At 39.4% G+C, this 24,731-nt stretch overlaps 1 protein-coding gene across 19 annotated transcripts in view; it reads left to right on the top strand.

Annotated features, from left to right (window-relative positions):
• Positions 1-24,731, top strand: part of HLTF (helicase like transcription factor) — a 158,353-nt gene that overhangs the window by 88,589 nt on the left and 45,033 nt on the right. For 15 of the 19 annotated variants that reach the window (XM_080657649.1, XM_080657646.1, XM_080657651.1 and 12 more), the window contains 4 exons: positions 10,151-10,294; positions 11,349-11,487; positions 14,573-14,708; positions 16,039-16,218. In XM_080657649.1, the coding sequence (XP_080513775.1) occupies positions 10,151-10,294; positions 11,349-11,487; positions 14,573-14,708; positions 16,039-16,218 (599 nt within the window). The remainder of the gene's footprint in view (positions 1-10,150; positions 10,295-11,348; positions 11,488-14,572; positions 14,709-16,038; positions 16,219-24,731) is intronic. The other 4 variants (XM_080657653.1, XM_080657652.1, XM_080657650.1 and 1 more) reach the window with 1 other exon arrangement.

The following is a 24,731-nucleotide window of genomic DNA, read 5'->3' as shown; positions in this document are numbered from 1 at the left end:
TTTAGTCTGATAGCTGTGGCTAGCACTTCCAGTTTTTTGCCCATTGAGTATGATGTTGGCTGTAGGTTTGTCATATATGGTCTTTATGACATTGAGGTATGTTCCCTGGATTCCCACTTTTCTAACAGTGTTTATCTTAAATGGGTGCTGGATTTTATCAAATGCTTCTTCTGCATCTAATGATACGATTATGTGATTTTTATCCTTCATTTTGTTTATGTGGTGTATCATACTTTGCTTTGTGAATATTGTAGCAACCTTGTATCCCCAGAATAAATCCCACTTGATCATGGTGTATAATCTTTTTAATGTATTGCTGGATTCTGTTTGCTAAAATTTTGTTGAGGATTTTAGCATCTATGTTCATCGGAGATTTTGGCCTGTAATTTTTATTCTTTGCTGTGTATTTATCTGGTTTTAGAATTAGGATAATGCCTGCCTCGTGAAATGAACTTGAGAGTCTTCCCTATTCTTGAGTTTTTTGGAATAGTTTGGGAAGGATAGGTGTTAGTTCTTTAAATGTTTGGTAAAAGTCACCTATAAAGCCATTCATTTCAGGACTTCTGTTTTGGGGGAGGTTTTTAAAATTATTATTACTGCTTCAGTTTCACTAGTTGTAATCTGTCTGTTCAGATTCTCTGATTATTCCTGACTAAGCTTTGAAATATTGTATGTTTCTAGGAATTTATCCCATTTCATCCAAATTATTCAATTTGTTGGCATACAGTTATTCAAAATATTTTTCTTACAATCTTTTCTGTTTCTTTGGTGTTAGTTGTTACTCTCTTTCATTTCTGATTTTATTTATTTGGGTCCTCTCTCTTTTTCATTTTCCTTTTTTGAAAAATGTATCTTTATTGTTGAAAGTGTTACAGATGTCCACTTTCCCCTCCGCCGGAATTACCCCCCTCCCATCGGACTTCACCACCCTATTGTCTGTGTCCATGGGTTATTCATATATGCATATAAGTTCTTTGATTAATTTCTTCCCTACCCACCCACCCTGCCTTCCCTCTGAGATTCGTCAGATACTTCTACATCTCTGGATCTATTTTGCACATAAGTTTATTTTGTTCATTAGATTACACATATGAATGAGATCATGTGATACTTGTCTTTCCCTCACTGGCTTATTTCGTTTAGCGTAATATTCTCCATCCTGCCTCAAAAGGTAAGAGATCCTGCTTTTTAACAACTGCATAGTGGTATAAATGTACCACAGCTTTTTTATCCACTCATCTACTAATGGGCACTTTCAGTTCTTAGCTATTGTAAATTGCAATGCTATGAACATAGGGGTGCATACATCCTTTTTGATTGGTGTTTGAGATTTCTTAGGATATATTCCTAGAAGTGGGATCATTGGGTCAAATGGCAGTTTCATATTTAATTTTTTGAGGAAACTCCATACTGTTTTCCATAGTGGCTACACCAATTAACATTCCCACCAGCAGTGTACTAGGGTTACCTTTTCTCCACATCCACACCAGCACTTGTCATTTGTTTATTTGTTAATGGTAGCCCTTCTGGCAGGTGTGAGGTGATATCTCATTGTCATTTTAATTTGCATGTCTCTGATGATCAGTGACTAAGCATTTTTTTGTTTCTTGGTCAACTGTATATCCACTTTGGAGAAATGTCTATTTAGGTCCTTTGCCCATCTTTAAAATTGGATTTTTGTCTTTCTTTTGTTAAATTGTATGAATCCCTTATATATTTTGGACATTAACTCCTTATCAGATATGTCATTGGCAAATATGTTCTCCCATGCAGTGGGCTCCTTTTTCATTTTGTTGATGGTTTCTTTTGCTATACAGGAGCTTTTTATTATGATGTACTTCCATTTGTTTATTTTCTCCTTAGTTTCCCTTGCCCTAGTAGATGCACCTGCAAACATTGCTGCTAGAGATGGCTGAGATTTTTCTGCCTAGGTTTTCTTCTGAGATTCTTATGGTTTCATGACTTACATTTAAGACTTTTATCCATTTTAAATTTATTCTTGTGTATGGTGTAGGTGGGTGGTCTAGTTTCATTTTTTTATATGTATCTGTACAATTATCCCAATACCATTTACTTTAAAATTTTTTAAAATATGTTTTTACTGATTTCAGAGATGAAGGGAGAGAGAGAGAGAGCAATAGAAACATCAATAATGAGATGGAATCATTGATCAGCTGTCTCCTGCATGCCCCCCTACTGGGGATTGAGTCCACAAGCCAAGCATGTGCCCTGATTGGGAATTGGAATTGAACTCTAACCTCCTGGTTTATAGGTTAACTCTCAACCACTGGGCCACACTAGCCAGGCCTAACACCATTTATTGAAGAGACTGTCTTTATTCCATTGTATGTTCTTACCTCCTTTGTCAAATATTTATCGAGTGTTATGCCTTGGGTTGATATCTGGGTTCTCTGTTCTGTTCCATTGATCTATATGCCTGTTCTTATTTCAGCACCAGGCTGTTTTGATAACAAAGGCTTTGTAGTATAACTTGATATTCGTTATTATGATTTCTCCAACTTTGTTCTTCTTTTTGAAGATTGCTGTAGCTATTCAGGGTCTTTTTTGGTTCCATATAGAGTTTTGGAGTTTTTTTCAGGCTATAAATGTTATTTTTAAGGGGTGAAATGCTCTATTTTTTATTGTTTAAAGTTTTACATATGTCTCCTTTTTCCTAGATTGACCCCCCAAGCCACTCCCACTCCAGAGGGCAATCCCCCACCGCCCCAGTGTCTGTGTCCAGTGGTTATGCTAATATGCATGCATGCAAGTCCTTTGGTTGATCTCTAAATCTCCCCCGCTTCCCTGCCATTTGTCTCTGGATCTATTTTTGTTTATCAGGGAGTATTTATTTTAGATGTGTGATCTCTTTTTTTCTTGATGATTCTCATTAAATGTTTGTCAATCTTGTTTATCTTTTCTAAAAACCAACTCTTGTTTTCGTTGATCTTTTGTATTGCTTTTTAAAACTATTTCATTTATTTCTGCTCTGATCTTTATTATTTTCTTCCTTCTACTCACTCTGGGCTTTGTCTGTTGTTCTTTTTCAAGTTCCTTTAAGTGTGAAATTAGATTGTTCATTTGAGCTTTGTCTTATTTCCTGAGATAAGCCTGTAATGCTATGAATTTCCTTCTTAGAACTACTTTCCCTTTGTTCCACAGATTTTGGGTTGTTGTGTCCTCATTTTCATTTGTTTTAAGGTATCCTTTGATTTCTTTCTTGATGTCATTGTTAACCCATTCATTGTTTAATAACATGTTATTTAGCCTCCATGTCTTTGTGTGTTTTCCAGTTTTCTTCTTGTGATTGATTTCAAGTTTCATAGCATTATGGTCAGAGAAGATGGTTGATATCATTTCGGTCTTCTTAAATTTATTGAGATTGTGTCCATCAAGATTTGCTTTAGTATTAGATGCTCCTATTTGGGTCCATAAATGTTTACAAGGGTTATGTCCTCTAGTTGGATTGCTTTCTTTATCCTTATATATAGTGTCCTTCTTTGTATCTTGTATGGCCTTTGTTTTAAAGTCTGTTTTGTCAGATGTAAGGATTGCTATCCCAGCTTTTTTTCCCTTTCCTTTTGCATGAAATACCTTTTTCTTTTACTTTGTGTATATTTTGTTCTGATGTGTGTCTTATCTGTTTATCTACCTTATGTCTTTTCATTAGAGCATTTAATCCATTTACATTTAAAGTGATTATTGATAGGTACATATTTATTGCCATTTTATTTTTTAACTATATTCCTCTGTTATTATTGTTCTTCTTCTTCCTTCTTTGTTCTTTTTTCTTCTTCCATCAAGTCCTTAACATTTCTTGTAATACTAGTTTGTTGGTAATAAACTCCTTTAGCACTTTCTTGTCTTTTGAAGCTCTTTACTTCTCTGAAATTTGAATGATAGCCTTGCTGGGTAAAGTAGCCTTGCTTGTAGGTACTTGGTTTTCATCTTTTTTTTTTTTTTTTAATAATAGGAGAATTTTATTTTTGTAACAGTGAGAGCTATCAATGAATATAGGAGGTCCCCCCTCCCCCACCCCCCTACCCCCAATTACTGGATCCTTAAGTAGGCCAAAACAGAAATAACAAAAACTGATAGTTGCATTTCCACATTATGCCACAAGGTGGAAGCAAGCAACTGACTAACCTTAATGGTGATGGTGGTGGGGGTATTTCACCATAAATAGAATAATAGAAACCCTTCCATTTCATATTAAGGTTTCAAGTTAGAGTTTTGGTAACTCACTTCAAAAATGCGTTATTTTAAACCCAGCTTTTAATGTATTATTATAGCAGTCTAAATATTTCTTTTCTGAAATATTTTAATTTTCTCCATTCTAACTAACTTTCTCTAAATACCTCTTATGACCCAATTAAAAACCTTTCAATACTTACTGAAGTCCAAGAAGTATACCAGGCACAACACAAACATTGACCTATCTGTCTTTGTGGCTTAGTTATTTTTCCCCATTTCACAAATGAGAAACACTAAAGAAAAAAAGACCCATGGTCCACACAAGGGACTCTTTACTCATTAGACATTACTCATTCCCTGGGCAGCTGGAGTCTCCAGGAAGTCCTTGGTTGTATATGTGTGAGCGGGTGTGTCCTGAGACATGCTGGTCTTATCTTCCTTTGTTACCTACCAATTAACAGCTTGCATGCTGAATCCCCAACACCTGAGCAACTGCCGAGCATTACTAATTGCAGGAGTACACTTATCGCTATTGATGCCTTTATCTTAAATGTAGTACCAGGACATAGTGAATGTGTATTAAGTCATACAACAAAAACATGCAGAACTCTTTGCTGTGTGATATTAAAAACAATACTGAAATCTGTATAAATACATATCTTCAAGGTTTTCTTACATCATTTGTACTCCTATCTTGCTTTTCATATTTTTCTTGGTCATAAGCAATTTTCTTCATCAATTTCTTCATTGTTTTTAATATTTCTTAAGATTTTTGGTGTTTTGCTTCCTCACTGGTTGACAAGAAACTTGGTAATTGTCCACAGAAGTTTTTGATAAGTGCATGGTGTTAGCTGTACCAGCTACCATTACAAATTCTTGAACTTTAAACCCAGTGCTTGACACATGAAAAGGTTGGGGGCCATGACCATTGCTACATTTATGACAGTCTGTCTATTACTCTTTGGAGAAATTCAAGCAGGGCCTTCAGTGTGTCTTGATTTGCATCCAGCTGAAGGATGACGAGAAGGTTCAAAGCCTGTAGTTGTTGCTTCTTGATTGGAAGAATCTGGACAGCCTGGAAAGCTTTGAGGTATTCTACACTGAGCAGTGGCTGGGGCAGCTCACAGATGAACAGCTTCAGCAGGCTGGCTTGCTCTGCAAGTGATACCTCCAGGTTGATAACTGTTTCAGAGGCAGGTGCTTCCTCTGACACCCGTGGCATCAGCTTCTTTCACCAACAACTAGGCTAGATGCCTGGTCATCTTTTCCTTGGTATTTGTTTTCATTTATTCTAACTGACCGTGATTCACTGCCACCTGGAGCTTTTTCTTTTGACTCTGCCTGCTAAGCAAATATGCCTCTGACGTCAGGAATGTGGTACTGTTTGTTCTTTTTCCTTAAAGTCTGGGAGATAGTCTCTACCCATTTCTGAACAGCTGCGGCCTGGTTTGGGTTAATGTTGATAAAACACCATGCTTTCTTGGGGATCTCCAGCAGACTCTCCAAAGACATTAGACAAACCAGCCTCCTTCAGCCACTCTTCTAATTCACTCACGTCAGGCTCTTTGACAACCACCACCTCTTGATCTTGTCTGTTATCACTAGATTTCTTGATATTGTCTATTTCATTCCAATAGTCCTCCTTAGATAGTTCATCCATGGGAATTTGATCGATCAAATGGAGGCTTCTCCTTAGCTTTGGTGATTTCTTGGTTCATACTGGCCATATCTGCGACTTTTGAAACAGTGTGGATGGACCTGGACAGCATTATGCTCGAGGTAGCTTCCTCCCCTCCCTGACCATGGCTCTCTACTATGGCCTGGTCTTTGTTGCTATGGTTGTAGGCAGTTAACACTACTCCCTGGGAACTGGAGAGCCAGTTCTTGGTGAGAGAAGGGGCATAATCTGTGACCCTGACACTCTCATCACTTTTAATATTTCATGCCAATCCCTTCTGGCCTGAAATGTTCTGTTTAGAAATCAGTTGACAGTCTTATGAGAGCTCTCTTGTAGGTAACTAACTGCCTTTCTCTTGCAGCTTCTAAGATTATAGTTTTGTTATCTCTGTCTTTAACTTTTGCCATTTTTTAAAAAATATTTTTTTTATTGATTTCAGAGAGAAAGAGAGAGATAGAAATATCAATGATGAAAGAGAATCATTGATTGGCTGCCTCTTGGGATCAAGCCTGCAACCCAGGCATGTGCCCTAACCGGAAATCAAACCCTGATCTCCTGGTTCATAGGTCAACACTCAACCACTGAGCCACGCTGGATGGGCTAACTTTTACCATTTTAATTATGATGTGTCTTGTAAGTGGGCCTCTTTGGGTTCATCTTATTTGAGGAGATTTGTATGTCTTTTTCATTCACCACGTTAGGAAAGTCTTCAGTCATTGTTTCTTCAAATCAGTTCTGGATGCCTTGCTCTCTCTCTTCTCTATCTGGGACCCCTATGATGTGGATGTTGTTACATTTCATGTTGTCCTAAAGGTCCCTTAAACTATACTCATTTTTCAAAATTCAATTTTTTTTTTCTGCTCTAATTGGGTGTTTTTTCTATTTTCTCTTCTAAATCACTGATTCTATCTTCTGCTTCATTGAGCCTACTGTTTATTCCTTCAGTGTTTTCTTTATTTTATTTAAACCATTCTTCATTTCTGACTTGTCCTTTTTTATGGTTTCTGTGTCCTTTTTCATGCTGTTGAGCATCCTTATAATAATTAGTCTAAGCACTATATCTGATAAATAACCTCCATTATATTTACCTTTCCTGGAGAATTCTCTTGTTCCTTCATTTGGGGACTGATTTTTTGTCTTCCCATTTTGGCTGCCTGTTTATGTTTGTTTCTATGTTTTAGGTAGATCTGCCGTGACTCCCAGTATTGGTAGGGCAGCCTTATGTAGTAGGTGTCCTGGGGGACCCAATGGCACAGTCTCCCTGATCACCTGAGCTGAGTGCTCTAAGAATGTGCATGTTATGTGAGCCTCCTCATTGTTATTGAGTCTTGATTGCTCTTGGTTTGATCGGGTGTGGGATCAATCCTCAGGCCTGGTGACAATGAAACTCAACTCTAAACAGTGTGCAGGTTGCTGTGCAGGTGCTGATCACATGAAGCCAAATTCAACTCAGCAGGGTCTGGTGCCTGCTGAGATCTCCTTATGATATGATGCTTGTGAAGCTTATTGGAGTCTGCTCTGTTGTTGTCTGGAACTAGCCACTGGATGTATTGGTTCTGGGCCTCTTTGGAGGGACTCTGGTACCGGCCAATGTCACAGATGTCTGTGCCTGGCCCTGGGCAATCTTTTGGGAGTTATCTGCATTCCACAGCTTGTGGCTCACTCTGCTGAACCTGGGTGCATGTAGAAAGGACCAAGCTGTACACCAAGGTCTGCTTTTACTAGCCCTAGTCCCAGGAGCATCTCAGGCAAAGACTCAAAGCACCCAGAGATCCGCCTCTGCCTGCAGGCTGGCAGTTGGGCTCAGTCACGTAAAGAAACTCATGCTGTATTCTTCAGCTGGGTTTAAGCTCCACAGGGTGGGATGAGAGGGATTCTAATGGGTGGGGCTATTGCTTCCCCCCAGGCTGATGCTGCATGAAGGGGAATGCTTTGCTTGAGAAAGATGGCTTCTGTAGTATGGGAGAATTACTCAACACAGGGATCCTGGTGGCTGAACTCTCAGCTCTCTTCCCAGAGCAACGAACTCTGGTCTCCCCTCATGCATCTCTAGTCCACTCTGCCCTCCCTCCATAGGAGCCCAGGGTGAGTGGCTGCAAATGAAATTTTGTGTGTTGGCCCTTTCAGAGGGTGCCTACATCTCTAGTCATCTTGATGGCAGAGAGAAACTCACTGCTTTTCACAACCAGATGTTATATGGACACCTTTTCCAGTTCTGGTGCTCTGAGCTGGGGAGCCCCGCTTGGGGTTTAGATCCCAGAGTTCTCAGAGAACCCCTTTCAGCTTAGGTATCGCTTTGGAACTTCAGCTGCCACTGAGGGAGCCTGGCCAGCCCTCTCAACTCCATGCTTCCTACCAGTCTTGATGTGCCTCTTTTGTAAGTCCTTGGTTATAAGGCTTGTCTCCACCTAGTCTTCAGTTGGTTATTCAGTATGATCCTCCTATATAATAAAGCTGTTATATGCAAATTGACCATCACTCCAACACACAAGATGTCCACCCCCATGTGGTCAAAGATGGCCTCCCCCATGTGTACACAAGATGACCACCATAAGATGGCCGGTAGGGGAGGACAGTTAGGGGAGACCGGGCCTGCAAGGGAGGGCAGTTGGGGGTGATCAGGCCTGCAGGGGAAGGCAGTTGGGGGCAACCAGGCCTGCAGGGGAGGGCAGTTAGGGGCAACCAGGCTGGCAAGGAAGGGCAGTTGGGGGTGACCAGGCCAGCAGGGGAGGGCAGGGGAGGGCAATTAGGGGCAATGGGGCTGGCAGGGGAGCAGTTAGGCATCGATCAGGCTGGCAGGGGAGTGGTTAGGGGGTGATCATGCTGGCAGGCAGAAGCAGTTAGGGGCAACCAGGCAGGCAGGCAGGCAGGCAGGTGAGCGGTTGGGAGCCAGCAGTCCTGGATTATGAGAGGGATCCCAGTTTGGAGAGGGTGCAGACTGGGCTGAGGGACACCCCATCCCCCCGCCCCCATGCACAAATTTCGTGCACTGGGCCTCTAGTTTTTCTATAATTTAGTTGTAATTCCAATTTGGTCCTGGGAGGATGTGAGTACAGCTTTCACCTAATCTGCCACCATCTTAGATCCTCAGGCCTGCTCTTTAAATATTGGTGTTGTGTAGGCTACAGGTTCTGTTTTCTCATGGACATGTTCTCCTTAGAAAATCTTAATCACTTCTATAGCTTCATGTACTGTCTGATGAAAACTTTAAAGTCCATAACTACACTTGCATTATAGGCCAATAATTAAATTTTCTTAGTATACTTCTCTAGTCAGATATTCTGTAGTAACCCAAAATTTTAAATGTCATTTAAAATAATACTCATCATCTCTTTCTCATCTTTATTCCCCTTTCCCCTTCTTTATTTTAAACTTACCTATGTCTTTATTACACAGTATTCCTAGGCAGTCACTTTAAGTAATAGTAGCTTCTTTGTATTCTCTTTCATGAAGATATTTCATATTTAATTAGTCTTCAAGTTCCAGGAGTTCCTTCTGAGTTTCTTTCACATGTGTTCTTTCCATTCTGTTCTATGCTATTTGGGTTTAGGGCTTCATCATCTCTCACCTAAATGGTTTCCGAGCTGTTTCTCTTTGGTGTCTTCTGTCTTTATTCTAATGATTTGTGTGTTTTTTTGCTCTGACTCACCCACATATATTGTTTTCATGTTAAGAAAACCAAAACTCAAGTTTTAAAAACTGATCATGTCCTCAAGGAGAGCAGGGACCAGTTCTTATTTTTCTTTTTAGCTGTACTACCCTTCTTCTTCATACCTGGCACATAGTAGGCCTATGTTGAATGAAAGTGGATACTGTATTTGAATCTTTATCTACTATCTTGAAAATACTGGTTGTTGTTCTTTTATTGTTTAATTTTGATATTTTTTAGTCTACCAAGTAACTGGAAGCATTAAAGATCCTGTGTGTTAAAATATTAAATTAAAAAAGAGCTAATTACTGTTTTAAAGAAGCTTTGTAGTTTTTTTCTGTCAAAAATGAAGTGGCTGCTCATTGGTAGGTCCAAGAAAAATTTATATAGTGTATTATTATAATATAAATGCCAGTTTTCCTGACAATAAAATAATAATTAGTATTATTATTGTTGCTATTTTAGTTTAGATTGCAGGAAACTTGTTGTTATGTAATTTTAGTAGTGTGATTTTGTTTAACTACACCAAGACAGTACTATATATATATATATATATATATAAATATATATACTTATTAAACCTGATACTAATCTGCTTATTATTTAAAATACTTCTAATTTTCCTTTAGGAACAGTTTGGACAACATATAAAATCAGATGTGCACTTGAATTTTTATGTTTATTATGGTCCTGATCGTATTAGAGACCCGGCTTTGCTGTCAAAACAGTATATTGTTTTGACTACTTACAATATTTTAACTCATGACTATGGAGTAAGTATACTGATACTCAGAGATTTTCAAAAGTTTAATTTAAGAAATATGCTTCAGGTTTCTGAAGTGTTCTAAAATTTAAGCTTCATACTCTTCCTTTTTTTTTTCTTTCTAAATACTTAAGAATACACAGTAAATAAACAGGAATTTGTGTTTTAATATTATGCAAAAGAAATGGTTGGCCTTTAGATATTAAGGTAGAAATACTTCCATTTAGAACACTTAAAGTTAAATTTTTTTTTAAGTTAAATTTTTAAATTTGAATTTAAACTTAAGTCTACATAACAATTTGTAAATGAATTTTCTTTTAACTATTCTAGAATATTATTTTCTATCATAATGATTTGATTGTCTCAGTTTAAAAATAAGCTTTTTCATAGCTGATATTTGTGTTTCCCAATTTATGTAGAAGTCTAATTGTTGTTTGCCTATAATTCCAGTTTTTAAGTTAAAATGTTTTTGAAAATACCTTATTTCTTAAAAATTTCAGTCTTTTTAAAATTATTAAATATATTTTTTATTGATTTCAGAGAGGAAGAGAGAGGGAGAGAGAGATGGAAACATCAATGATGAGAGAGAATCATTGATTGGATGCCTCCTGAACAGCTCCTGTGTTGAGCATCTGCCCCCTGGTGGTCAGTGCACGTCACAGCAACCAGTTGTTACATCGTTCAGTTGATTTGCATATTACCCTTTTATTATATAGGATTTTAATCTGAGGCAGAATACTTCAGTGTACTGGACCAAGATCACAGCAGATCAAGCCTGGTTTGATTACCTGGCTTTGAATGCTAACTCTTCTACTTCCTAGCTGTGGGACTTTGAACAATATACTTCACATCTTGGTGCTTCAATTTTCTCATGTGTAAAAAAAAGAGTGATAATACTTCATAAGCTTGTGAACATTCATTAATTTAATGTATGCAATGCTTAAAGCCATACCTATCACATAGTAAGTTGATATTGAGAATACTAACTCATATTACTTATCAAATTACATAAACTACTATGTTACTTTCCTATGTTTTTAATTCATATGAAACATTTATTTCAGATGAAAGGTGATAGTCCATTGCATAGCATAAGGTGGCTAAGAGTGATCCTGGATGAAGGACATGCCATACGAAATCCAAATGCTCAGCAGACTAAAGCTGTACTTTATTTAGAAGCAGACAGAAAATGGGTATTGACAGGTAATGATACTGATACATTACCCTTTTTAAAAAATTAATTCCCAAATATGTATAATTAAGTGAGTTAGTGAAGTAACTTTGTAAACTTCAAGTGGATATAAAGACTATTCCAATATTAATCCTAGCAATCATTTAATAAAATATTTGACTTGTCAGTTTATGAGACAACTAGACTTATTCTTGAACCGTGGACATTCATTAGACACTTTAATCCTTCAATTAGAATCTTGATTTCTCTACTTGCCATTTTGGAGTCTGCTTTACTAGAGGATGGGGAAGAAAATATGAACTCATATTAGATTTTGCTAGTGCTATTGATTTAAAAATCAAGTAAGCAATGGATTGGAAGAATTAACATCATTAAATGTCCATACTACCCAAAGCAATCTGTAGATTCAGTGCAATCCCTTTTAAAATACCAATGGCATATTTCACAGATCTAGAACAAATACTCCAAAATTTTATATGGAACCTAAAAAGACCCCAAATAGCTGCAGCAATCTTGAGAAAGAAGAAGAAAGTTGAAGGGATCACAATACTGGATATTAGGTTACACTACAAAGCCATTGTAATCAAAACAGCCTGGTACTGGCACAAGAACAGGCATATAGATCAATGAGACAGAACAGAGAACCAGAAATCTACCCAAGCCATTATGCTCAATTAATATTTGATAAAGGAGGCAAGAGCATACAATGGAGTAAAGATAGTCTCTTCAATAAATGATGTTGGGATAATTGGGCACATAAATGCAAAAAAATGAAACTAGACCACCAACTTAAACCAGACACAATAATAAGCTCAAAATGGATAAAAGTCTTAAGTGTAAGTCATAAAACCATAAAAATCTTAGAAGAAAACCTAGGCAGCAAAACATCAGACACCTCACATAGCAGAAATTTCACTGGTATATCTCCTAGGGCAGTGGTTGGCAAACTCATTAGTCAACAGAGCGGCAAATGGTGGCTCACGAGCCGCATGTGGCTCGCAAGCCGCGGTTTGCCGACCACTGTCCTAGGGCAAGAGAAACAAAGGGAAAAAAAAAAAACAAGTGGGACTCCATTAAACTAAAAAGTTTCTGCACAGCAAAAGAAACAACCATCAAAATGAAAAGGGAACCAACCAACTGTATGGGAGAACATATTTGCCAATGATACATCTGATAAGGGGTTAATATCCAAAATATATAAAGTACTTATACAATTCAACAAAAAGAAGACAAACAATCCAATTTAAAAAAAATGGGCAGAGGAACAGACACTTTTCCAAAAAAGACATACAGTTGGCCAGGAGACGTGAAAAATGTTCAAAGTCACTAATTGTCAGAGATGCAAATTAAAATGACAATGAGGTATCACCTCACACTGGCCAGAATGGCTACCATCAATAAATTAACAAACAACAAGTGCTGGTGAGGATGTGGAGAAAAAGGAACCCTAGTACACTGCTGGTGGGAATGCAGACTGGTGCAGCCACTATGGAAAACAGTGGAGTTACCTCAAAAAAAGTAAAAATGAAACTTCCATTTGACACAGTGATCCCACTTCTAGGAATATATACTAAGAATCCTGAAATGCCAAGCAGAAAGAATGTATGCACCCCTATGTTCATAGCAGTGCTATTTACAATAGCTAAGATCTGCAAACCGCCTAAGTGCCCATCAGCAGATGAGTGGATAAAAAAGCTGTGGTACATTTACACAGTGGAATGCTATGCAGCTGTAAGAAAGAACGCTCTGTTTCCTTTTGAGACAACATGGAGGGACCTGACCATTATCATGTTAAGCAAAATAAGCCAGTCAGAGAAAGATAAATATTACATGATCTCACTTGTGGAATCTAATGAACAAAATAAACTGATAACTAAAATAGAACCAGAGGCATGGAAACATGGAACAGACTGACAAATCTCAGAGGGAAGGGGTTGTGAGAAGAGATTAACCAAAGAATTTATATGCATACTAGAGGCCCAGTGCACGAAATTCGTGCACAGGAGGGGGAGGGTCCCCTCAGCCCAGCCTGCACCCTCTCCAATCTGTGACCCATCGGGGGATATCCGACTGCTTGTTTAGTCCTAAACCGGCAGTTAGAAATCCCTCTCACAATCCTGGACCGCTGGCTCCTAACCGCTCACCTGCCTGCCTGCTGGCCTGATCGCCCCCAACTGCCGCGCCCCCTCCACCAGCCTGGTCACCCCTAACAGCCCCCTCCCCCCGCTGGCCTGGTCACCCCTAACTGCCTGCCCTGCCGACCTGGTCGCCCTAACTGCCCCTCTCTGCTGGCCTGGTTGCCCCTAACTGCCCCCCTCTGCCAGCCTGGTCGCCCCTAACTGCCACCCCCTCCCCCCGCCAGCCTAGTCGCCCCCAACTGGCCCCCTGCCGGCCTGGTTGCCCCACACAGCCTGCTGTTCAGTCCTTTGGTAGTCCCTCACTAACCCCCCGGCCAGCCTGATCACCCCACGCAGCCCTCTGTTCAGTCTTTTGGTTGTCCCTCACTAACCCCCTGGCCGGCCTGGTCACCCCACGCAGCCCTCTGTTCAGTTGTTTGGTCGTCCCTCACTAACCCCTCTGCTGGCCTGGTCGCCCCATGCAGCCTGTTCAGTTGTCCATTCAGTTGTTTTGGTTGTGATGGTTGCTTAGGCTTTTATATATATATATATATATATATATATAGATATGCATAACCCATGGACATAGACAATAGGGTGGTGAAGCCCTGGTGCAGCGTGGGAACTGGATGGAGGGAAGTAATGGAGGGGGGAAAAAGGCATGACATCTGTAATACTCTCAATAATAAAGATTTTTTTAAAAGTCAAGGAAATTTTCTGGGTAAGGAGAAAGTTGAGTTTAGTGGGTCTGTAGTCCTTTTTTTTTTTATTTGTTAGTATGGCAAATGAGAGCTAAAAAGTAGAGCAAACTGTATTTTGAGATTACCTATATGTTTAAGAAGGGATTATAGTCACAGGTTCATGGTGGGTGTGCCTAGTACAGAGTGTCCATTTTCAGCTATTGTCTCGATTCAGCTAGATAGATATACTGATTGGATATTTTAGTTATAGAATTGTAACTATTTCATGTTATTTTTAGGTACTCCAATTCAGAATTCTTTAAAGGACTTGTGGTCTCTTCTTTCCTTTTTAAAACTAAAACCATTCCTTGATAGAGAGTGGTGGCATAGAACAATTCAGCGACCTGTCACAATGGGAGATGAAGGAGGACTTAGGTAAGTAATTTCATGATAACTGATTAGTTACAAATAACTGTTAGCAGCTTGAACCAATTTCCACTTTCATTACTATTTAACTTAGCTATTGGCTTTAATCTCCAAAAAGTGTTACTGCTTTTGCCTTTGACTCTCAGAACCTAGTGATTCTTGTTTGGGGAGATAAAGATTTAAGTAGTGACAGGAAAAACTTTATAGGCTCTGAGGGTCAAAAATGCACTCAAATTTCATAACTTATCTTGTATAGCTTTAATACAGTGGTAATTTAATGATGGAATGATGTACAGTGGCATCAACAAGGGTTTTATAAGAGAAAGTTGTTTCTGGTGGAGATAGGTAAAAGTTGAGAACATAAATAAAATTCAGCTTGGCAATAGCCATTTTTATAAGGTACTAGGCTAATGTATTTTAACTTTTTTGTCTAGAATATTGTTTTTTAAACAGAGGGTTTGGGATTCTCTAGCCAGTTATGAAATTACTTAAAAAAGAGGGCAGCTAGCATTATAAAAGAAAATGAATACAGTAGAAGATTAAAGAAAAAAGCAGAGTGCATCACACATGGTATTTTGTGGAATGTTTGTTTCTGTTGTGTTTGTTTATATGTTTGCTGAGTGGACTAAAATTTGTTTCTTACTCTGGGTTTTAGTGAAAAAGATTCAAAACCCACTAACCTAGCTTGTAATACCATCTCTTTGATTCCTTCAAATCAGCTATTTAAATTCTAATTTAAGAAATGGTATTTATATTTCAGTGTTAGGAAAAACCTTTTTAAAAATAAATTGGCATGCCTCCTTTTATTCTGAAACTGAAAAGGGTGAGTGTCAAATTATAGAACCTATAAGGCATTTGTCCCTCTTCTGGGTTGTTATATTGCGTTATTTTTTTCATTACTTTATAAAATTTATTTATGTACCTTGATTTTCATGTTACTAAAATACTTTTTGAAGGTGTATATTTTTATGATATTTAGTATAATTCCTTTTACTTAATAGGTGCTTATTAAGAATGTGAGTATTGAATATGGGTAATATAGCTGAAGAATTGAGAACTAAAAGGGTTAGAAACTAGAACAAAAATGGGAGAAGAGCAGAAATTTTAAACTGTGACAGGTATTGAATTAGGGCAAATTTCAATGTATTTGTTGCTGTAATTTTCTGTTTGTAGAATATGTCTGTGATGATCAGATTGGATAAAAGTCCAAGTAAGAGACTAAAAAAAATCCTTTGCTAAGATTATAAAATGGTAATAGCTTAAAATATTCTTTTTTGTTCTTGTTGCATCAACTTATATAGAAATAACAAATTATGTAATTATTTGTTTTATTTTCTAGGCGTTTACAGTCCCTAATTAAAAATATTACACTTAGAAGAACAAAGACAAGCAAAATTAAAGGAAAACCTGTTTTGGAGTTACCAGAACGTAAAGTATTTATTCAGCATATTACACTTTCAGATGAAGAGAGAAAGATTTATCAGTCTGTGAAAAATGAAGGCAGAGATACTATTGGAAGGTATGGAGAAAACCATTTTAGAAAATAATTTTTGGGTTTTTTTGCTTCTCATTTAACTGAATAGCATTCTTAAGATATGTCAGCAATAAAGTCTGAAGTATACTGAAAGATAATCTGCTTTCTTTAACTATATTTTAACTACTTTTTACGAATTAATAGTTGAAGTGAGTGAATATTATAATTCAACAGTTTATTTCTTTTTATTTTTTATTTATTGATTTTAGAGACAGAGAGAGAAATATTGATGTGTTGTTCCAATTTTTTATGCATTCATTGGTTGATTTTTGTGAATCAGGAGGACACTAACCAAATGAACTACCTGGCCAAGACTTTTTTTGTTTAAATTAATTTTTTAATTGATTGAAGAATTTCTTAAGTTAGGAAAAAATTCAAAGTTTACATGAAAAGGCAAGTTCTGATTGCTTCCTTCCTTGTACTCATGGGGGTAGATAAAAACATTGAGAGAAGTATGTATATAAGGAAAGTAAACCTATTAAGGACCAAAACTTGGGGGATTGTCCACATTCAAGAAATAAATAAATTAATTAATTGATTTAAAAAAAAAAGGGAGATTTCAGCAAGTGGAGAAGTATGAAGAAAGTAGAGAAAACTGTTACAGAGTTTTAGGAAAGAGGAGAATCAAGAGAGAATGGCCAGTAGTGTCACAGTACAGACATTTGGAAAAGGCTATTTAATATGGTGATTCAGAAATTACTGGTGTAAACTCTCAGAGTAGTTTCACTAGGATAATGAATTAAGTAGCTATATTGTAGGACTAAGGAGATTGCAAAGAAGTAGCAGCTGTAGGGGTAGACAATTTTTTACAAAGTTTGTAAAAGTGAGACTGGTAGATAGAATCAGTATTTGTTTCATGGATCAATTATTTTGATAATTTTATTTGGTAACTGTCTTGAGAGGAATTGAACATAGAAGAGATTACAGGTACAAAAGAGAATAAAGCAAATTGATGGAGAAAAACGAAGCCTGGGGTGGTAAATACTAAAAAGAATATTAAGAGCCCTAACCGGTTTGGCTCAGTGGATAGAGCGTCAGCCTGCAGACTAAAGGGTCCCAGGTTCGATTCTGGTCAAGGGCATGTACCATGGTTGCAGGCACATCCCCAGTAGGGGGTGTGCAGGAGGCAACTGATTGATGTTTCTCTCTCATCGATATTTCTGACTATTCCTCGCCCTTCCTCTCTGTAAAAAAATCAATAAAACATATTTTTAAAAAAAGAATATTAAGAGAGTAATCATTGAGCTGTGAAACCAAGGTATTTATGAGATAAGGAAGGCCATCATAAAAAAGTAAGGTTTTTAGAGTGGTAGAAAGGCTTAATGCGGTATTTTCCAATAACATGTGGAAATCTGAGAATAGGAGTTGGCCAAGTAGATTAAAGGGGTTGGGGATTAGAAGAATGTGAGAAATTCTAGTCCAAGCAAGAGCATGGTTGATGTAAGTGCCCATAGGAACCAGAATGAGTAGGAGACAAGTGAAGGCAAAACAGGGCTCAGAAAACAGGGGAATCTTCAAAACATAAAGAATTTAGGTGGAGGGAATAATGGCGGCGGAATAGACAGACGTGCTCCGAGCCTTGTCCCGGAGCAGAAAGAAAGAACAGCTGAGGGTCGCATAAGGAGTGTTTGTTGGCAAGTTGGGAGACAGCTGAACTACAGAAGAAGGTGGGGGACTGCGAGACGGGGTTCCCCTGACCTGGCAGCACCAACTGCGGCTGGGTCCCCTCCCGGAGCTGCGGGCTTGGACGCGGAGTCTGCGCCATCTTAATCCGGAAAGTGGAGCTTATCGGAAGCCTAAGAATCCACAACTGCGGCACCCACGGAACAGCTGCGAGCCCCAGAACAACGCTCCCCAATTGGCACAAACACACGGGTTCAGAGGAGCTCTACACTCCACCACGGAAAGGTCAGATTTCGCCTGGGATAAGGTGAGGTCTCTGGGCCCGGCGGGAGAGAGGAACGCGCGTTTTGTGGGAGCTGGAGGACCAGGGAAGTCTGTGCCTAGAAAAATCCGTGGCTGTTGGGGCTGGCGTGATCTGTGAATGTGGAAAGGGGTCCTCAGAGCTGCTAACAGAAGGGCTCTCTAAAAAGCAACCCATTTTGATCTGAAGTACAGGGACACCCTAAGAATTTCAGGCTGCCCAGACTTACGCGCAGCCCCGGAGTTCCCTGGGCACCTAGGCTTACACACAGCCCCGGAGTTCGCACACTTGGGCTTTTTCCTCTTGAAATTCTTGCTTCTGATTACTAAGCCCAATACATAGGATCACCCAGTTGGGGACACCCTGGGAGACTGCAGGGGAAAGTTGTTTTTCTGGAACCTGGGGATCGGAGCGGGGAGTAACCATCGGACAGTCAGCTCTGAGGCAGCCCACTCCCACAAACCGGTAGTGAGTGCCCCAGGGAAAGAAGGCTCTAACACTGCATAGAGAGGCCATAGATAGACCCGGAAGTCAATCCAGAAACACTGCCACCCAGGGGCTGAATCACAAATTGACTCTTATGTAATCAAAAATAAAGGAATACGAGAAATTAAGACACACCGGAGAAACCAAGATGGCGGCATAGGTAAGCACCTAAACTGCGGCCTCACACAACAATTTCAAAACTACAACTAAAAGACAGAACGGACACCATCCAGAACCACAGGAAAGCTGGCCGAGTGAAAATTCTACAACTAGAAGGAAAGAGAAAAGCTCACAGAGAATTGGAGGTACGGCAAAGGGTCTTTGTGCGTGCAGAGAGGAAGGGTGGCTGAGAGCCTGGCTGACTTTCTCTGGCGGAAGGGGGAAGGAAGCCCCCGACCGCACTGAACCCCAGTTCTGACTGCACTGAACCCCAGTTCCGGGCGAGCCCCTGGGGACCCACGCTCTTACGGGGGGAGTCTGGACTCTCGGGCGGAGACTCGGGAGCTGGGGAAGGCGGAAATCTGAAGGTGCGCGCGCGCTAGTGCGCACAAAGGCTGCGGAGGTTGCCACAGGCTTTCCCTAGTGGAAGGGAGTCAGAGGCTCCTGACTGCACTGAGCCCCAGTTCTGACTGCACTGAACCCCAGTTCCAGGCGAGCCCCTGGGGACCCACGCTCTTGTGGGGGGAATCTGGACTCTCGGGCGGAGACTCGGGAGCCGGGGAAAGTGGAAATCTGAAGGCGCGCGCGCGCTAGTGCACACAAAGGCTGCAGAGGTTGCCACAGGCTTTCCCTAGTGGAAGAGAGTCAGAGGCTCCTGACTGCACTGAGCTCCAGTTCTGACTGCACTGAACCCCAGTTCCAAGTGAGCCCCTGGGGACCCACGCTCTTGTGGGGGGAGTCTGGACTCTTGGGCGGAGACTCGGGAGCCGGGGAAGGTGGAAATCTGAAGGCGCGCGCGCGCTAGTGCACACAAAGGCTGCGGAGGTTGCCACAGGCTTTCCCTAGTGGAAGGGAGTCAGAGGCTCCTGACTGCACTGAGCCCCAGTTCTGACTGCACTGAACCCCAGTTCCAGGCGAGCCCCTGTGGACCCACGTTCTTGTGGGAGGAGTCTAGACTCTCGGGCGGAGACTCGGGAACCGGGGAAGTCAGATGACTGAAGGTGCGCGCGTGCGCACAAGGGCAAGACTGACGGGAAGCCAAGACTGTCTGCTCCGCCCTGAGACTCCACCCCATCTAAGCTGAGCACAGAGGCTATTGCAATCTGGCAAGTCTAATCCTATAAGGCTGTCTCCAGCACCAAACTTCTCCCAGCATAGACACAGCTGATCCTCACAGCCAGCTGGCCTGGAGGTCAATTCCTCCCAGTGATACCAACAACAATCAAGACTTAATTACAACAAGGCTGTGCACACAGTCCACAAAGGGGTGCACCAAGAGTGTCCACCTCAGGTTAACTGGGGAGGCCGACCCACTGGGCCATATAGGAAACCTAGCACACAAATCTACCCTACAAACTCAGGGAAGCAGTGAAAATGCAGCGTCAAAGAAACAGATCACAAATGAAAGAAATGGAGGAAAATAAACGACTGGATATAGAATTCAAAACCAGGGTTATAAGGCTTTTCAAGAATATCCTAGAAAATGCCGATAAATATAACGAGACCCTCGAAGATATGAAAAAGGACCAACTACAAATTAAACATACACTGACTGAAATAAAAAAATATTATACAGAGACCCAACAACAGACTAGAGGAACACAAGAATCAAGTCAAAGAATTGAAATACAAAGAAGCAAAAAACACTCAAATGAAAAAGCAAAAAGAAAAGAAAAAAATCCAAAAAGTTGAAGATAGTGTAAGAAGCCTCTGGGACAACTTCAAGCGTACCAACATCAGAATTATGGGGGTGCCAGAAGAAGAGAGAGAGCAAGATACTGAAAACCTATTTGAAGAAATAATGACCGAAAACTTCCCCCATCTAGTGAAAGAAATAGAATTACAAGTCCAGGAAGCGCACAGAACCCCAAACAAAAGGAATCCAAAGAGGACCACACCAAGACACATCATAATTAAAATGCCAAGAGCAAAAGACAAAGAGAGAATATTAAAAGCAGCAAGAGAAAAACAGTTAATTACCTACAAGGGAGCACCCATACGACTGTCAGCTGATTTCTCAACAGAAACTATGCAGGCCAGACGGGAGTGGCAAGAAATTTTCAATGTGATGAATAGCAAGAACCTACAACCAAGATTACTCTACCCAGCAAAGCTATCATTCAGAATTGAAGGGCAGATAAAGAGCTTCACAGATAAGAAAAAGCTAATGGAGTTCATCACCACCAAACCAGTATTATATGAAATGCTGAAAGGTATTCTTAAAGAAGAGGAAGAAGAAAAAAGATAAAAATTATGAACAACAAATACATATCTGTCAACAAGTGAACCTAAAAATCAAGTGAATTAAAAACCTGAATAATCTGGTGAATATAATAGAATCAGGGGCATAGAAAGGGAGTGGAATGATAATTCTCAGGGGGAAAGGGGCATGGGGGATTCAGGAAGAGTCTGGACAAAAATCATACACCTATGGATGAGGACAGTGGGGGGGGGAGGTAAGGGCAGAAGGTGGGGTGGCAACCGGGTGGAGGGGAGCAATGGGGTGAAAAAGGAGAAACAATTGTAATAATCTGAATAAAGATTTATTAAAAAAAAAAAAAAAAAGACACACCACCTGCTTAAAATCAGGATTGGCTTATAACACTGAAGAGCAGTGAAACTCAGGGAACTGCAATACTGTCCGGACTGAGAAACAGGCTTGCCAAACAGAACAACAGATGAAGTGAATGACCTTCACTACTCCACATTTTATTTTTATTTTTTTATTTTTTAAATTTTGTTTATTTTCATTTTTTGCATCTTTTACTCAAGAAACTGACTTTTTTTTTTCATCACTTGAGTTTACCTTTTAATTATTACATTTTTATTTTCAATCCGTATTATTACTACTGCTATTTTATCTTTTTTTTTTTAAGTATCGTTTAATTTTCTCTTCATTTTATTTTGGGATTAGGGTTCTACATTCTATTTTTATCTTTCCTTTAGCATCGTTTTACTCTATCTCAACTCTACCTTTATGCCATCACTCTCTTCCTAACCTTCCCCTTTTTGGTGTCCTGTTTATCTTACGCCTTTCTTGCTTTAGATTTTCCCTATTCTTTCTGTTTACCCCTTGTTAAAATTTCACCCTACTTACATATCTAATCTCCAATCCCCTGTTCCAAGTCCATACACACCTCTCTCTTCACTGTATTAACTATCCAAAAACTTGTTTTTCTCTCTGTCCTTTTGTTGTTGTTCGCTTGAATGTAGATTATATCGAATTTTTATGCTTTTTTGTGAGATTGTTTGCTTATTCTTCTTTTGTTTATTTTTTTGTTTGTTTTGTGCGTCACTGTTCCCTTGCCTCACTCAATATTAGTTGGTGTTGTAGTTTGTATTAATCCCCAGGCACTTGTTGCTGGCATTTGCTGGGATTAGTGATTGTTCTATTGGAGTTTTATCCCCAATATATATAGTCTGTTCCCCTGTCTCTCTTAGTATCTTTCTTGTCTCTCTTACCTTTTTTTTCTTTTTCTTTTCTTTCCCTTTTCCCAATTTCATTTTAACACTTTTTTTTCTTCTTTCTTTCTTTTTCCTCTTCTTCTTTCTCTCCTATCACCTAATTTGCCTTTCTCTGGTGGTCACCTTTATTGGAGGTTATTAATATCGTGAATACATTTCTGTTCAGTGCCTTGTGAGTTGTACCTGGAAGTGCTGTATTTTATGCCTTGAAATCAACGCAGGAGAGAGAGAACTACATAACCAGACACCCAGAGAAGAGAGACCATAGGGAGACAAAGAAACAGCCCGCATATGAAAGAAAAGCAGGCATCAGCAGAAAAGGAAGTAAATGAAATGGAGGCAAGCAACCTTCCAGAGAAAGAATTCAGAGAAATGGTCATAAGGTGGCTGAAAAGAATGGAAGACAAATTCGACAATATGAGCAAGAACCAAGAGGAAATGAAGAAGAACCAAGAAGAAATGAAAAATGACATCGCTGCTGTAAAGAACTCAATAGAAAGCATCAAGAGTAGACTAGAAGAAGCAGAGGTCCGCATCAGTGAGCTAGAAGACAAGATGGGAAAAAATACCCAAGTAGAGCAACTTCTAGAAAAAAAATTAAAAGGCAGGAGGAGAGCCTAAGGGAACTTTGGGACAACACGAAACAAAACAACATCCACATCATAGGGGTTCCAGAAGGAAAGGAAGCTGAGCAAGGAATAGAAAACTTCTTTGAAGAAATAATGACAGAAAATTTCCCTGATATAGGGAAGAAAAATCCCACACAAATCCAAGAAGCTCACAGAGTCCCAAGCAAAATGAACCCCAAAAGACCGACGCCAAGGCACATTTTAATTAAATTGGCAAACACCAGTGACAAAGTAAGAATCTTAAAAGCGGCAAGAGAGAGACAGAAAGTTACATACAAAGGAACCCCCATCAGACTAGCAACTGATTTCTCAACAGAAACTCATCAGGCCAGAAGGGAATGGAATGAAATATACAAAGTCATGCAAAGGAAGGGTCTGAATCCAAGAATACTGTACCCAGCAGGGCTGTCAATCAAAATTGAAGGTGAAATCAGGAGCTTCACAGACAAAAAAGGACTAAGGGAATTTATTACCACCAAACCAGCAAAGCAAGAAATGCTAAAGGGTCTGCTGTAAAAAAAAAAAAAAAAAGAAATACGAAGCAAAGAAGGAACACAGGGGTAAAGAATAGGAATGGCGACAAATAAGTACCTATCAATAATAACTTTAAATGTAAATGGATTAAATGCCCCAATCAAAAGACATAGGGTAATGGATTGGATAAGAAAACAAGACCCATATATCTGCTGTCTACAAGAAACCCACCTCAGAAAAAAGGACGCTCACAGACTGAGGCTGAAGGGATGGAAAAAGGTTTTCCAGGTAAATGGAACTGAAAAGAAAGCTGGGGTAGCAATACTTATATCTGACAAATTAGATCTCAAAGTGAAGGACATAACAAGAGATAAGGAAGGCCACTTCATAATACTAAAGGGAGCAATCCAACAAGAAGAAATAACTCTGGTAAACATATATGCACCCAATACAGGAGCACACAAATACATAAAAAAACTCCTGGAGGATATCAAGGGAGAGATTGACAGCAATACAATCATAGTAGGAGACTTTAATACCCCACTATCACCATTGGACAAATCCTCTAAACAAAAAATCAGCAAAGAAACATCAATCCTAAATGACTCACTAGACCAGATGGAATTAATTGACATCTTCAGAACTTTTCACCCCAAAGCCACAGAATATACATTCTTCTCAAGTGCACATGGGTCATTTTCAAAGATAGACCATATGTTGGGACATAGGCAAAGTCTCTTCAAATTCAAGAAGATAGAAATCATATCAAGCATCTTCTCAGACCACAGTGGCATAAAACTGGAAATCAACTACAATAAAAACAACCCAAAGAAATCAAAAACATGGAGACTTAACAGCATGCTATTAAACCATGACTGGGTTACCAGAGAGATCAAAGAAGAAATAAAAAACATCATTGCAACAAATGAAAATGAAAACACTACAATCCAAAATCTATGGGACACAGGGAAAGCAGTCTTGAGAGGGAAGTTCATAGCTCTACAAGCCTACTGCAGAAAACAAGAAACAATTGTAATAAATTACCTAACCCTACAACTCAAAGAGTTAGAAAAAGAGCAACAAGAAAAGCCCAGTGTAAGCAGAAGGAAGGAAATAATAAAGATCAGAGTGGAGATAAACGACATAGAGACCAAAGAAACAATACAAAAGATCAACAAAACCAAGAGCTGGTTCTTTGAACGGATAAACAAGATTGATGAACCTCTAGCCAGGCTCACCAAGAAGCAAAGAGAGAGGACCCAAATAAACAAAATCAAAAATGAAAGAGGTGAAATAACAACAGATCCCGCGGAAATACAAAAGATTGTTAAAAAATACTACGAACAACTCTATTTCAACAA

The sequence above is a fragment of the Plecotus auritus genome (genome assembly GCF_963455305.1).
Source record: "Plecotus auritus genome assembly, chromosome: 2".
NCBI lineage: Eukaryota > Metazoa > Chordata > Mammalia > Chiroptera > Vespertilionidae > Plecotus > Plecotus auritus.
The sequence above is the reverse complement of the archived record's forward strand: the minus strand, read 5'-3'. Positions and strand labels throughout refer to the sequence as shown.